The sequence below is a fragment of the Zootoca vivipara genome, chromosome 2 (genome assembly GCF_963506605.1).
Source record: "Zootoca vivipara chromosome 2, rZooViv1.1, whole genome shotgun sequence".
Lineage (NCBI taxonomy): Eukaryota > Metazoa > Chordata > Lepidosauria > Squamata > Lacertidae > Zootoca > Zootoca vivipara.
Window position 1 is genome coordinate 113,861,224 of NC_083277.1, and position 15,678 is coordinate 113,876,901.

Sequence of the window (15,678 nt, forward strand, 5' to 3'; positions counted from 1 at the left end):
TGTGCGAACTGTATTCTGGGATATGGTGGGAAGTTTTAAAAGTCAATGTCGCCCCATGCTCTGGGTTCACTGGCCGCTGTTGAGCCTGTTGCCCCAAAGTAAAGGATCCAAGTCTACTGACTGCTGTTTGGCTGGAACTTCCTTTTTTTTACTGACCTCATGGACCCGCGGGGGACTTGTACCCCGACAAGCTGGGCTGTTGAATAGTCTCTCAACCCAGGATTTTCCTTAACAGTAGTGAAAACCCCTTGTTAGGCTGCAAATGAAGCAGAAGCAGAGCCTCAGAGGGAGGGAAAGGTTAAATAAATGCATGTTGAGGTTAAAGAAGAGTTCTAGTTCTCAAAAAGCCCGTGTGCTGGGCTTCTGCTGTTGGGTGGTTTCCTCCACTGCTCTTCCTCTCTAGGATGGCTTCTTGATTGATTGCAGCAACCAGATTCAAAAGCAGACACTGGAGGAGCTAAAGAAAACAACAGTAGCCTGTTCTGAAAAGTAACCATTTATTAGAACCAATACAAGAAGTATGAAAGAGTGGGGATGAGGAACACGGGGCAGAGGAGAAAGGTTTGTTTGTAACGCGTCAAACTGTACGACAAATAGCTCCTCTTAAAAATCAATTTTCACACTTTAAAAAACAGTGTAACATACATTAGTTGAGAATCAAAGAGCTTGGCTAAAACGTCACCAAAAGGGAAGCTCACATGTAACCCCCCCCCCCTGCAAACTTAATCAACATTTTATTGTGGACGGCAGCATATTACTGGGGTGAAAAGGGAAGAGTTGACACATCGCCCCAGTAAGGCCTCCTTCCAGCGTTCACTGGAACTTTTAACACTGATCAAGTTGAACCTTGATATGCTTCACTTCCTTGCCCCACAGAGGTGTCTTAGCAGCAAACTCTCAAGGTCCTTTCACACATCTACTCTGCATGTGGCTGGGCTTGTGTGTTTTTTTCTGCTTGCATCTGGCCAAAGTATTCATGTCGTCTGAACTATTTGCTATAAAGTGAAAGCTACAACTTCACAGCCTCTCTCCAAAAGGCTTCACAACAGGCTTCAGTTTGCTGTGAATGGATTCAGGCAACCTTATCCACCCAAATGATGGCTGCATCCAGGCAAGGTGAAAAAAAGGAGATGCAATGAACCACCAGATTTCTTTTCCTTTGAGAGCTGGCTTTGGATTTTGAAGTGGTGACATAAGGTATCATCATGGATCTCTCTCTTGCACAGCTAAAATTCAATTCTTTGTTAATGTATCTTTGTTTCTGATAAACAAGAAATTCAGATCTGGCACAAGAAGTTTAGGATCTAGCCATGGGCGTAGGCAGGGGGGGCAGGAGGGGGGAATTGCCCCCCCTAGAAGCAAAGGCTGAGGGGCGCAGCAGTGTGGCAGCCCCAGGCTCCCGCTCCCGGCGCGAAGCTCCAGAGTCGCGCAGGGAACGCGAGCCTGTGGCTGCCTCCTCCGCGTCTCCCAGGTCTTCGGAGGAGGCGGCCCCAGGCTCCCGCTCCCAACGCGAGCCTGGGGCCGCCTCCTCCGAAGACCTGGGAGGCGCGGAGGAGGCAGCCACAGGCTCGCGTTCCCGGCGTGACTCTGGAGCTTCGCGCCGGGAGCGGGAGCCTGGGGCCGCCTCCTCTGAAGACCTGGGAGGCGCGGAGGACGCAGCCACAGGCCCGCGTTCCCTGCGCAACTCTGGAGCTTCGCGCCGGGAGCGGGAGCCTGGGGCCGCCTCCTCGGAAGACCTGGGAGGTGCAGGCCACGTGCCCCCGCCCACATTTCCGCTGTGGCCCCTCCCCTCCCGCCCCTTGCCCCCCCAATTTTGATCCTGGCTACGCCCCTGGATCTAGCTCAAAATGGTTAAAATGCTTTTTCCGAAAGGCTTCAGAGAACAGGAATCGACCATATCCAAAACACAGCCTGCTATTCTGCTGTAAAGTTGTTGAAAAAGTTGCAGGTAAAATCTAATGCTCTCGTTCACAAACAGAAGGCCTCTCTAGTTTTGGGGATCCAAGAAAATTAAGATCATACTGGGTGGGATGCCTGGCTTCTCCCCTCCTTCTGCTGCTTTCTTCACTGTTCCCCACTGAGGGGATGAGACGGTGTCCTTACAGTGCACATTGCCAAAGAAAGATTTAGATGCCACCCCAGGTTAAAAATTAGACCGTTAATCAAAAAATTAATGAGTTTAATTAAAAACAAAATTAATTTTCTCTCTCTGAATTTTATTTCATTATTCTAGGCGACTGGGAGAACAATTCACTTCTCGACAGCATGCTAAGAAGAAGATGCGTCAGAAGACTGCACCTGCAAATTGAATGTCTCCCCATGAACTTAATCCATGATGAATACAGAGAGGAAGTACTCAATTTAAAGGGGGGGGATCTTTAGAGTTCTTTAAAGCCCCAAACAGACATGCACACATGCACACCATTTACAAACCTCTAACAAAAGCCCCGATCTAAAATTCAAACCTCCCCCCCCATCAACTCATCACACATACATTTCCCCACAACTTCCAAATGCAAGACACCAAAAAAAGCTAACATCAAAATGCTTTGTTTTGCCACTGAAACATTGAGACCAGGAGCCAAAGAGGAGGTGGGATCATTTCAGGAGCCACTGAAACGCAGCATGAATGGCTTAGAGATCCTAAGATGTTTCGAATCAGCTGGCAAGTTCCATATACCTTGCAGGATGTTCAGTTGACTGGAGGGAGCTGGGGGGGGGGGTTGCATGGCTGGTGTCCAGGAATTCAGCCAGGCTTTTGGGATATATTTTAAATAGCTTTCTCTTTTTTTAAAAAAGAAGTGTCTTTCTGAACAATGCCCAGCATATCATCAGTTCACGTTGTGAAACTTGCCAAGGTCTACTTCCTTACATTTCTGCCTACTGAGAAGATTAAAAAGGATTTTCAGTTTCTCCCTCTTAGCAGGTTAGGCAGCTGACCCATTTTGTGGGTATGTTTAGCTTGGCAAGGGAGATTTAAGTACCACATACAATGTCCAACTGTGACGGGGGTTGTGTGCTACCTCAGACTAAAAGTGCATTTTTTTAAAAGTTGAAAGAGGAAAAACAGGATGGCATTCTAGTTATTTTAACTTTTCTCCTCCCTGGAAAGCTGCATATGGGAGTAGATATTTAAAAACACACATGCAAACCAACAAATGCACCACTGAGAAATTGCACCACAAATACTTGCAAGGAAGAGAAGTGCCAGCGTGTTTTTTTAATACAGCGGTATTATCAAAAAACTACAAATTTCCCCAAGAGATTTCTTTGCTTTTTTTTTTTAGCCTGACACACAAGTGCTTATAATCACCAGAAGTCCTCATTTTCAGCTCTAGATAGAAACATCTATTAGCAGCAGCTGGCAAAAAGGATAGTGTTTGTGCTGCAATGGGGTGGACGATAAAGAAAACATGTGCTTCTAGTGCTCTCAGCATGTTCCCACGAGGTTTACAGGGGTAAGAAGCAGGGGGAGGGGAGCACTATTTGATGTGGTGGAACTGTGGGGGTCTTTTACAGAGAGGATCTGGGAATTATCCTTATGAAGGGAAATCTCTCTTATTTAGCCTGCACCCTACTGGCAGGATGTCCAGCTGTAAGAGGTCAGGGCACCTGCACCTTTGACAGTTGTGTGGAAGAGGGAATTTCAGCAGGTGTAATTTGTCAGTAGATTCACTCTTCTGCACAGGAGCCCAGTTCTGTTTTGCACCTGGCCACCCCTACCTGAACTAAACGCACCGACCTCGGCCCATACCAGGCAATGTTTGCTGCTAGACGCTTGGCCTGGAAAGCTAAAGAAGGTGGCCATAATATGGAAACCCTAAGTTTAGGTATTGCAGATTTTGGTCCACAGAACCAGTGGTATAGTGTGGGGGGAGCTGAAGGGGCCATCGCCCAGACAGTTTTTTTGGACCCTACCCCATCGTGAGCTGCTGCAACAAGCATGTGCCCTGGGCCCTCCCTGCGAGCCCAGCGCTGCTTGCAAAAGCAGCACTGGGCTCACAGGGAGGGCCAGAGCTCACATCTGCTTGTGGTACCCCACAAGCCCCGCCTCATTTTTGTGAGTCTCACAAAGCGATGCTGGGCTTGTGGGGTGCCATGAGTGCGCCCCACTTTGTAGCAGTGGGCAGGGACTGCTCTGGTGGTGCACCCCACCCATGGCTCCACCCCCTACAGTGTGCCCTGCATGTGTGCATGCCCCTGGGTGCAAGCGGGGAACTCTTTGCCGCTGTGCAGAACTGCAGCACAGGAAAGATGTTCCAAACAGCAGGCTGCAGTTCATTCAAAGCTTCTGGCTCTGCGGTGGGCTTAGATGTGGTCCCTTGCTGTGGACTCCAGATACCTCTTTACTTCTTTGCCCACTTCCCCAAACTCCAGACCACATGGAGATAACTAGTGGCAAACAAGAAGGTGCAACAGCCTACTGGAAGAACCAGGGAAGGGCCAGCACACAAGGCAGTGTGACAGGGCTCAGAATACAGAGGCACAAAATGGAACGATGCAGAACTACTTTGACTGCTGTAGGAAAAGAGAAAGCTGAAAACCTTGCAATGCCAAACTGAACGAAGAACTGTCACCAGGCTTGGGACTTGCATTGGTGCAAACACTCCTTACCCTTCTTTCTCCCCTATAAAAAGCAAAACAAAAGTGGTTGGGAGAACAGGTGTGTGTGTGTGTGTGCGGCAGGCAGGGAGCAAAAGAGTCAACCTCTGGACCCTGAAACGAAATTAGCAGGAAATGCAAGGACTCCTGGCTTTCACTTCCACGGTAGAAGGCTAGCCTGATTCTTTTGCACGCTCCCATCAAGTCTGTTACCAAGTTGTATGATGCTTATCTGTCCTCAGCTGGTGAGAAGCCAGCAGCAATCAATGCTAATACTGTCAAGCTTTGCCTTTTATTGCCGGGAGTTACACCAAAATCTGTCTGCAAAGCGGGAAGATGAAGCTATTAGTGAGCGTCAAACTCTAAAGGGCGCTAAAGTCCTACCTATATACTACACAATACAGACATTCCGTGTGAAAAAACATGCATGGGCATTGTCATGAGAGAAGGGCATGAAGGAGGGGAAGACTGCTACCTGCTTTCTGTGACTTGGTCCTCCAACCGCTCACCATATGGAAGAAGAAGGGAAAATCCACTGCCGAAAGGACTTCTAATCCCAACACCCTCAGCGTGGAATAATTATTTAGCCGCCACATTGCTGGTGCAGAGAAATGGGATACTATTCAGGGGGCAGCCCAGGGGAGACAAAAAAAAAAGTCTGTCCAGAAAACTCTTGCATCTAGATCCGTGTGCTACGTATAACCAGGTGCTTGAAAGGAAAGCAGGCTCCTATGAGACATCTGCTCTAAGTGGCCAGTTTCCTTTAAAAAACAAACATACATACCTGGGGTAAATGGTGGAAATAAAAGTGTTTGCCCACATCTCACAGCAGAGATGTCTGCTGCATATGAACAGAGCTATCGGAATGATGAGAGAGCCCAGAAAATAATCCAATTTTGGAACCATGTTTTCCAGCTGTCTTTGGAATAGCCACAACAAAGAAGGCTCTCCAGTATGGCACAAAATTTGGCTGGGCTGCTTGCTAGTCCTATCCATGTACTGCAAGATAAGGAAAGCAAAAGGAAAGGGGTGGTAGGTTACTAGATTTTGATTGCATGAAAGGACTGGTTGAAAAAGGAGGAAATTGTCCTTGCTAGCAAATTAGTTTTTAATGGTTGCCTTCCCAGATTACCTGCTCCTGACCTGCAGCTAGAAAAGTGAGTGTTGACTGAGTGGAGCTGGTGCAAGTGACATTGGCGTTGGGAGTCAGGATGAAAACTGCTACCCAGCATCCTGGAACCCAATTCCAGCAAAACGTCAGCAATTCCTAAAACAACTAGAATGGCCCCAGGATGTCCTGGCTTGATAATTATTTGGGTAATCTCAGAATCCAAAGAGTGTTCTGAGTCAGATAGGTCTTCCCGGTACCCCCTGTCAGTTTTACAGTCTACTTTTAGGCCAATGGGAAACAATGACCCTTCACTCTCAAAATGATGCAAAAGTGAGTAACCCGGGGTGGAGGATGGGGGGGGGACGACAAATGGCCTGGAAACTCAGTGGGATTTCAAAGAGTGAACAGATTTTTTTGGGATTGCGAGATAAGGGGAACAAGGAACACACACACATACATACACACACACACACCATGTCAATCTTTTGGAGTGAAACCAAACATGACTCACACCATTAATGTTATGGCTAACCCAACCAATATCAACATTTCTCCTGTGGAGCACAGTAATAAGCACATTTTCATGGATGCATTTGGGTGGAGGGGAAAGGAGGGTGGATATGTACAACTATGGACGGACAGAGGACCCTGGCCACTTTAGCTTTTCACTGCTTCCCGCTCTTTGTTTTCGGCATCTTCTGGGTACGCGTGCCAGGTCAGTCTCTCTTCATAAAACGCTATCACAATTTGAGGGCACTTGACGTTGGCTTCTTTCGCTAGAACCAGGTCAGCCTCATCCGTATCTTTCCTGAAGAGATAAGCGAGGACAACAAGAGAAGGACTCGTCACTAGTTGATCAAGTAGTCACACCCACCCACCCGTAATTGATTGGTACATTAAAAAAGAGAAGCTGGGCTCATGTAACCTGCCTGAAGGCAGCAGCACCAGAGTAGGAGAAAACATATTTCAGCTGTCAATTAACTGGGAGAAGGAGGAAGGCAGCTACTGCGACCCCAGTGGTGTGTGTGTGTTGCATACATTAATTGTCAATTAAATGACTTTCAGTGAAGAAGCAATTTATAAATAAAATATACATATGCAACACTTATAACAGGCTGCACGTGTTGACAGGCATAATCAATAAATGAATCAACTAAATATTTAGTTGATTAATGGGAGCAATTCTAAATCAATGAGACTGAATTAAAGCCATACTTGTTTTACATTTCAAGGTGATTTGGTCGTGGTATCTTTTACAAAAAGGAAGAAAAGTTGGGGGGGATTGAAAAGTGGCCTTTCCTTTTAAATAGGTTGTTGTTTTTGTTTTTATTATGTATTTTGTGGTTTTATATCTTGCTTTTAGTCTCTGAACCGTCCTGAGACCCCCAGGTATAGGGCAGAATAATAATAATAATAGCTTTTGTTCATAAACAGTTAATTAAACTTAAATTTCCTCCAATATAACAATGAACTGATTGAAGCACAGGTGGTTTTATCAACTTTAAAATAAAATAAAATAAAAAAGTTTGACAATCTCATTATATACTACTTAGTGTCCTGGTCAGCAACTGGATTTCTGGAGGACTCTGAGGAGGGAGCAAGGGATACCTGCCAACAATTTATTTTGCCACAGTTGCCTTTTATCCTCTAGGCTGGTAACTGGAGGGCCAGAGGTTGGCATCTCCGAGGGTACCCAATCTGACACAAGTGCCTCCAGTTGCTGAACCCAATCCTAGTGCAGTAACACTGGTGTCCTAACCAGTGTTTGAGTGTATACTCAAACAGAAATCTCTGCATTTCTCCCTTTTTCCTGCTCTGATTGATGAGGGGGCACAAACACAATTTTCTCTGCTGTACCGCTTCTCCAAGAAGTGACTTTAAGATTAAGGCTGGGTTGCCAAAAGAAAGTGACACTGTAGACTTCTTTTCCCTTTGAAAGTATGAGAAGAGGGGAGAGGAAGCACAGAGCAATGCCTGGCCCTCAACCTTTCTAGGAATTGTACAGTTATGGGCAGGAGTGCAACATTCAATCAATTAATTAGTCAGATCAATCAATTAAAAATACTCCATTTGGTTAAAAATGTGCACATGATTACACACAGCACAACCAAGCACACACTGCAGGCAATACTACTGACTAAAATTGAATGATTCTTTCAAGCCTGATTGCAGCAGATGGAAGGGACCCTGTCTGCTCCAGGGAAGGATTGTCTGGGCACATGTTTGCCCAGGATTGCCATGTTGGAAACCCCTGATTTAAAACAAAAGAAGCATGGTTTTCTTTTTTGTTTTACCCCTATGCAAATGTAATTGATTAATAATCAATCCCTAATTTTATTTTTTTACACCACCCAGAAAACTGTTGCTGTTGAGCAACTGATAAATGGTTGATTAAGGTAAATGACAGCCAGAGTTTGAAATGTTTCCACCTAACATAATAGAGGCTAAATACAGTACAAAATTCTAAAATTCTACAAGGCAGGCTTAGGCAGTATGTGGACCGAGAACTCCCAGAAGTGCAAGCTGGATTTCGAAAGGGCAGAGGAACCAGAGACCAAATAGCAAACATGCGCTGGATTATGGAGAAAGCTAGAGAGTTCCAGAAAAACGTCTACTTCTGCTTCATTGACTATGCAAAAGCCTTTGACTGTGTCGACCACAGCAAACTATGGCAAGTTCTTAAAGAAATAGGAAGTGCCTGATCACCTCATCTGTCTCCTGAGAAATCTCTATGTGGGACAAGAAGCTACAGTTAGAACTGGATATGGAACAACTGATTGGTTCAAAATTGGGAAAGGAGTACGACAAGGTTGTATATTGTCTCCCTGCTTATTTAACTTATATGCAGAATTCATCATGCGAAAGGCTGGACTAGATGAATCCCAAGCCGGAATTAAGATTGCCGGAAGAAATATCAACAACCTCAGATATGCAGATGACACAATCTTGATGGCAGAAAGCGAGGAGGAATTAAAGAACCTTTTAATGAGGATGAAAGAGGAGAGCGCAAAATATGGTCTGAAGCTCAACATCAAAAAAACCAAGATCATGGCCACTGGTCCCATCACCTCCTGGCAAATAGAAGGGGAAGAAATGGAGGCAGTGAGAGATTTTACTTTCTTGGGCTCCTTGATCACTGCAGATGGTGACAGCAGTCACGAAATTAAAAGACGCCTGCTTCTTGGGAGAAAAGCAATGACAAACCTAGACAGCATCTTAAAAAGCAGAGACATCACCTTGCCGACAAAGGTCCGTATAGTTAAAGCTAAGGTTTTCCCAGTAGTGATATAAAGAAGGCTGATCGCCGAAGAATTGATGCTTTTGAATTATGGTGCTGGAGGAGACTCTTGAGAGTCCCATGGACTGCAAGAAGATCAAACCTATCCATTCTGAAGGAAATCAGCCCTGAGTGCTCCCTGGAAGGACAGATCGTGAAGCTGAGGCTCCAATACTTTGGCCACCTCATGAGAAGAGAAGAATCCTTGGAAAAGACCCTGATGTTGGGAAAGATTGAGGGCACTAGGAGAAGGGGACGTCAGAGGACAAGATGGTTGGACAGTGTTCTCAAAGCTACGAACATGAGTTTGACCAAACTGCGGGAGGCAGTGCAAGACAGGAGTGCCTGGCGTGCTATGGTCCATGGGGTCACGAAGAGTCGGACACGACTAAACGACTAAACAACAACAGTACAAAAAGGTGCCCACTTTTCCTGGATCTCTAGAAGCATAGAATTTAGCTCCTGTACTTGTCCACACAATCATTTGATGGCACAGCATATTGAAAACTGCTACTATAAGAAAACTTTTTAGTTATTTTCCCCCCCAGCTTAACTTTGTTTCAATTTGTTTACAATGCTTAAAATGTTGTGCTCCAAAAGGTCAACTCCCAGGATTTCTTTCTTTCTTTACTCTTTTGGCAGGACTGGAGGCTTCTGCTGTGTGTGTGTTATAGAGATTCCTATTTTAAAATGCATTTCCTATTTTAATATCTCAAGGGAACTGCATGCAACCGATGAAGAAATAATATAGTGGAATGTACAACTACACGAGATGAAATGTAAGCTTGCTTTGTAATCTAGCATCTTTTTTTAGAAAATTAGGATAGGCAAAGGCAAAACGGAGGTAAGACAAGGGTATACAAAGAGGACAATTGAGCTTGACCAGTATACTACAATAACAAGAACAAAAATGGGCAATATGGCCTGGATGTCCATCCACTCTCATTTTCTATGCCTTGCTTTGAGCTCAAAAGCTTCTGGTGATACCTGCACCAATTCCTGAGCTTTCTGTAAAGGCATTGCAAAGTTGCTAGTCATAGCGTATCCCATGGCATTTACTGGTAAAGGCTACCTAGCACAGATTAGGGCTACAAACTTTTTAATTAACTGGTGCAATCAACTCAAGACTTCATTACCAGTTAACCTCCACTCCCAACACATACACAATGGTATTTATGAGAGGCTATAGCAACTAAACAGTCTGGGACCAGAACTCTTCAACAGCCTGCCATTATGGAGACTTCACAGCTATGCTGGCTCCATCCTGCACCACATTTGATAAGGTAAATTTGCAGACTGCTTTTCCTTCTGTTTGTGCCCAACATTAACAGTTACACCCTGGGAGGCAAAGGTTTTCACGGCTGTTGTCAGAAACTGAAGCAGGTAAAAGCTCACTTTTACTGACTTTTTATTATTCAGCTGATGAAAAATAAAATATTGACAAATTGCCTTTCCTTAAACAATACATTGTTTATTAATTTACAAGCTACTTCTCTTCGCTTAAAGATCCCCAAAACAAAACACTCATTCTAGTTTTACATTTTGTCAATCTAAATAAATCTACTGATCTATTATACATATTATTGGTGAGCATTTTAGGTTCTTTTTACTCATTTTTAATATTTGCTTTCAAAAGTCACTTTGAGTTTACCTTTCTGAGAAAAGCAATAAATATAATAAGTAATTATGGCAAAATACTTGAGTAGATATAAGGTGCACTGTAAGTCCCAACTGAGTGCAATTCAGTAAATGCAATTCCCAAGTAAATGGGACAGGGTTGCAACCTTAATTCAAAAGAATTCATTTAAATGTCAGATAGCAAACATGTTTCATTAATGACCACTGAATGATGTCAGCTGCAAAGGTAAGATTTAAAAGTGATCCAACGCAGAGTACAGATTAATTAAAATTAGTGTAGTTAAACTTCACAATCTGTTTCTGCAGTATTTTGCAACAGAAATTATTCCCACTGCCTAAAAAGAGATTAGTTCTTTTGAAGTAATTAATTTACCCAATAATAGCAAATGTGATCCAGGGGATGATTTGGTTGTGTACCTATAAGCCCAGGGCTCAAACCAAAGCCTTGGACAAGCTACATTCCCTTAACAACAGCAATCACAGCAAAATAGTTCACAGGGTTGAATGGTGCTGAACACTGTAAATAACCCTTGCACATCATTCAAAACAGTCTACAAAATATCATCGTGTTAATCTGGAAAGCATTTGTCTCATTGAACAGATTTCTTGCTCTACAAAATTCAAGTGAGCTGGAAATTTCAAGCTTGGATGTTCATCAGCTATTAATCATTGCCTTCCTTAGATGCATCACCTGGGACTAGGCTAGCATTGGACCTGGGCCTCATATAAATGACTTTTTAAAAAAACATTTGATTGTTCCACACAGGTGATTTACCAAAGGTGAAGTTCTCCAGATTGGGATTGTAGCCCTTACCGGGTATGGGAGTGTATTTCCCATAGCTGCCAAGTTATCCCTTATTTTAAGGGATTTTCCCTTATGCTGAATAGGCTTCCTCGCAAGAAAAGGGAAAACTTGGCAGCTATGGTATTTCCGCGACCAAGAGGTGCCAGAAAATACCCCTGGATACCCAGGGCGTTTGGTCACGTAGTAGTATGAACCAGGGAGAGGTGAAGCTACCAATTCTTCTCCCTGAGTTCCTTGTCCCTGTGTTCCCTCCAGCCCCCTCCTCCAAGGCGCTGTGTGCAGCTGGCTCCCCTCCCCCACTCTGTCTCAAGAGGAGCAGGCACCATCCATCTCAACCCCGCCAGCTTCAGAGACAGCAAAGCAGGACAAGGGCTTATTATCTCTGCTGCATTGCTACAGGGGAGGAGGTCCCAGTATCGAAATCTTGCGAGGCTGGGAGGCTGGGGGTGGCGGAGGGGAGTTGAGGAGCAAGAGGCAGCTCCCTTGAACACAGCTGTGCTATAACCTCTGCCAGGCAGATAAGCCAGACTCCCAGCTCTTTGTTTCGCCTGCTGGTGGGGGAGGGGCTGCTGCATATGCAGCATGGCCATCTCTCTCTCTCTCTCTCTCTCTCTCTCTCTGCCCAGAGAGGCTTCCAGCTGAGATAAGCCCAGGAGCAAAAACAAGAGGCAAGTCAAAACCTTTCCAGAAGGGTTTCCTGTGCTCTCTACTATTTCTTCTTCTGGGGGGGGGGGCGCAGATGTGGAGGGAAGGGGCTTGTGTATCTTGCAAAGCATGACATACGTACAAGCTCCAGGTGTACAGCATTTTTGCAAAGCAGAGGGAAAACAAAGCCTTAGGAATGAAGTGTCCTTGGGCCATTTCGCCACAGCACATCACCCTAGACTACTCTAGTAATTTATTGGCTGCTTTAAGAAGGGCCGCCAGAGAGCAGAAAAACCAGACAACAGGGTCAATATTTTTTAAAAAAGAAGCACACTCACCATTTCATTAGGAACATTAAATCGCCGCAAGAGTCTGTGGCTCCAATGATCTTTTCCGGCTCCAATCCTCTTTCAAAGCCCCTGGCAATATCGGTGCTCTGGTAGAAAGAAAGACAGAGAAAGAGAAAGGCAGTTACAAAAACAATTCTTTCCTCCTCCCGGTTTTTGGCCATTTGTTAATCTCCCTCAACCATGAGGCAGAGGGGCTTCAAAGGGCACCAAGAATCAGGTGATAAACAGATGTGGTACATGGCTTGATGGTAATTAGCAGATGAGGGAAGAGGCCTTATCATCTTTTTTCTTCTCTTTTCTTTGACATATCTTCTTTATGAAATGTTTGGGGAGAGGGGGAAGGGGGAAAGAAACCTTAAAAGAGTGGGGGAGGGAGAGAGGTAGAGAGAAAGAGAGAGAAGAGAAATAAAGAGTCACCATTAAAATGGGCTAGCAAAGCGAGGGATAGATCTAGGGAATTAAGTCATCTTGCCTTTGCAGCTGCTGCAGCAGCAGTAGCAGCAGCCATTCGTGATTTCCAAGGCTCCCCATCCCTGCTACGCCTCCCCCGCTCCAGAGCGCACCACCTCTACGGGCTCTCACACGGTCCTTGAGGTCTTTGTGCCGGTGCCGTCAATGGGTGTGTCCCATTCATGCAGTTGGGGAGCTTTTTTGGTTTGTTTTTTTGTTTGCAAGGAGAGAGCTTAAACCGCCGGGGCCCCAGACAAGGGTCGGTCAGCTCCCTCTGCACATACCATCTGAAGGCTGGTAACAGCGTTCAGTTGCTGCAAGCCTGGAGCGAGCGTTTTCTCCCTGCTTTGCAGCAGCACCGCCACACGCTATTCTGCGGGAGATCCACACATTTGTTGCCCACATATACTGTCTAGTAGATGCGGCTATGCAGACCAAGCAGTTAACAAAGAGGCAGACGGCTTGACTTTTTTTGAGGAAATAAAAGCAATTGCCAAATGAAGAGGAAGAAGGGATTTTTTTTAAAAAAATCAATCTGTGTGTGGAGGGGGGGGGAGAATACAGACGAAAACTCTAGGGGACCTTGGGGGGAACTAATGAATCCACAAATCATGTAATAAAATACAACACTTCATTTCTCAGCTTCTTCATATTGCATAAGAAATCCAGACCAAACACTTGGTTTAGGAAAGTTTGGGCTAACAATCACCTCTGGCTTTAGTTAAGAACACTTTAAATTGAATTCATAACAGGGCCAGAACAAGATCATGTCTGTGTGGAAAATTGTAACATATGGGGGGGGCTATTTCCACCAAAAAAAATGGATTGGGGGGGGGGGCTTAGTCAAAACTGGCCACTAAGATTACTGAGCCCTTACAACAAATATCTAACTCAACAGGTATGTATATGGGCATTTTTTTAAAAAAAAAACCTTACTCCCCAAAGTGCTGGTGGCCATTATGGATCTATAGCTGTTACAACTCCCAACAGCTGTTAGAAAAGGATAACTGCTTTAAATGAAAGATTTGTTGCGTAAAGAGAATCTCTTGTGTGAACAGTAATTGGATAGTGTGCTAGCCAAAACAAACAAGCAAAAGTGTTCTCTTTTTGAACTATTGAGTCTCCAGTAGCTATTGTTATTTGCTGTGATCTCTAAAAAAGTCAGAGTGTTAGCAAGACCCTAGCAGATGGCTCAATATAAGGGCCAAAGCTACACATGGTTTTAAAAAGAGAAGAATGTGGTGTGTGTGTGTGTGTGTGTGTGTGTGTGTGAGTGAGAGAGAGAGAGAGAGAGAGAGAGAGATTTCACTCCAAAGGACATGTGCATTGAGGAGGTGCTGAGGTCCCCCTTGTACATTCTCCCCATGCCCCCTTTGTGCTTTAAAATCACATGCCCCACCCACCTAACATATGACTGGAGGAGACCCATGAAGGAGACACAGGTTGCATGCCACCATTACACAATCCAAGTTTTGCCTTGGATTACCAACTAAGTTAAAAAGCAATCTGCGCTGGAACTGAGACCAGTGCTCAGTGCTGTCTCACTCTGCCTTACCAAACAGCCTAGCTGCACATGGAGATTTGTTTATTTATGTTTTAATCTAAGTTTTACTTAAGAGAATACATACTGAAATTAATGGACCTAACCTAGCCATGTTCACTAATACCAATGAGTGCACTTCAAGTGAAACTTAGCTGACTACCTACCCATCTCTATTAAATCTCCCTCACCACAGAAAGTTTCATACACTTATTTTATTTATTTAAATATTTTCATGCCTCCCTTCAGTAGAACTCCTAGGGTGGCTTGCAAGAAAATGAGAAAAACAAAAAAACCCCGTTAACAACAAATATAAAAACAATAATCCAATAGCACAACTAATCTTTGAGCACACTGCTGAAAATGTGAGCAGCCAGGAATGCACAACAGTCTTAATCTGAGATACAGGATCTCTTATATGGCACATAGATACAGAACTCATCTTTTTCACAGGCCTCCCTGTGTTCCTCTCCCTTAAAGAGCACCACAGGCTCTAGTGTGGAGACTGGAATCAACGTTGTATAATCAGTGCACTGAGCTTTGGTAACCAAAGCATATACCAAAGAGAGAATAATGCTTGTGCGCTGCAAACTTCCTCTTGAAAATCACAACTTTTGATGTGGTTTCAGTGGCTAGGTCACACGGATATGGGATTTTCACAGGATGCATTTTATATGCGATTATTTAAAACATTTTAAATATCTATGTTTACTTGTCACCCTAAGCTCTGGAATGGGGCTAGATGGATGTTTGAATGCCTTTCCGGCTCCCCGCTTGCGCATCACATTTATATCCTGCAGCTCCTGTTAGGAGTTCAATGCCATCTCACTTTATCCTCACAATTCTGAGGGGTAAGTTAGACTAAGAGAAGCAGAGTAACTTGCTCAAGGTCATCTAGTGAGCCTGTGGTCCAAATCCCATGCTTCATCCACTACTACACCACACTGGCTTTCCAAAGAAGGGAGCACTGTGAATTGAGCTTCTAGCTGGTGCAGACATGACACTTAACCATGATTAAACATAACAAATGGCCTCAGCCTTACTATCTGGGTTCTCATCAGCTGCAAACTAAAATGTGAAAGCATGACTTAAAGCAAGATTGCTAATAGCAGTCACGACATCTATGGTTTCATCCCTGTCTGTGCAGGCCACTACACCAGAGAGATGGGAATGCCGAGTAGACATGTTGCAAGTCAAAAAGCAGGTCTTTTCCAAACTAATATTCACAGTCTTCCTATCTGTGGCTCAGCCTCCACCTGC

At 44.6% G+C, this 15,678-nt stretch overlaps 1 protein-coding gene across 4 annotated transcripts in view; it reads right to left on the minus strand.

The window, feature by feature from the left end:
• Nucleotides 1–1,792: 1,792 nt before the first annotated feature.
• The window catches only part of CBX5 (chromobox 5), a 48,116-nt gene continuing 34,230 nt past the window's right edge, over nt 1,793–15,678 (minus strand). For all 4 annotated transcript variants that reach the window (XM_035100099.2, XM_035100072.2, XM_035100082.2 and 1 more), the window contains 2 exons: nt 12,417–12,514; nt 1,793–6,521 (listed from right to left, as the gene is read on the minus strand). In XM_035100099.2, the coding sequence (XP_034955990.1) occupies nt 6,371–6,521; nt 12,417–12,514 (249 nt within the window). In that variant the 3' untranslated portion in view covers nt 1,793–6,370. The remainder of the gene's footprint in view (nt 6,522–12,416; nt 12,515–15,678) is intronic.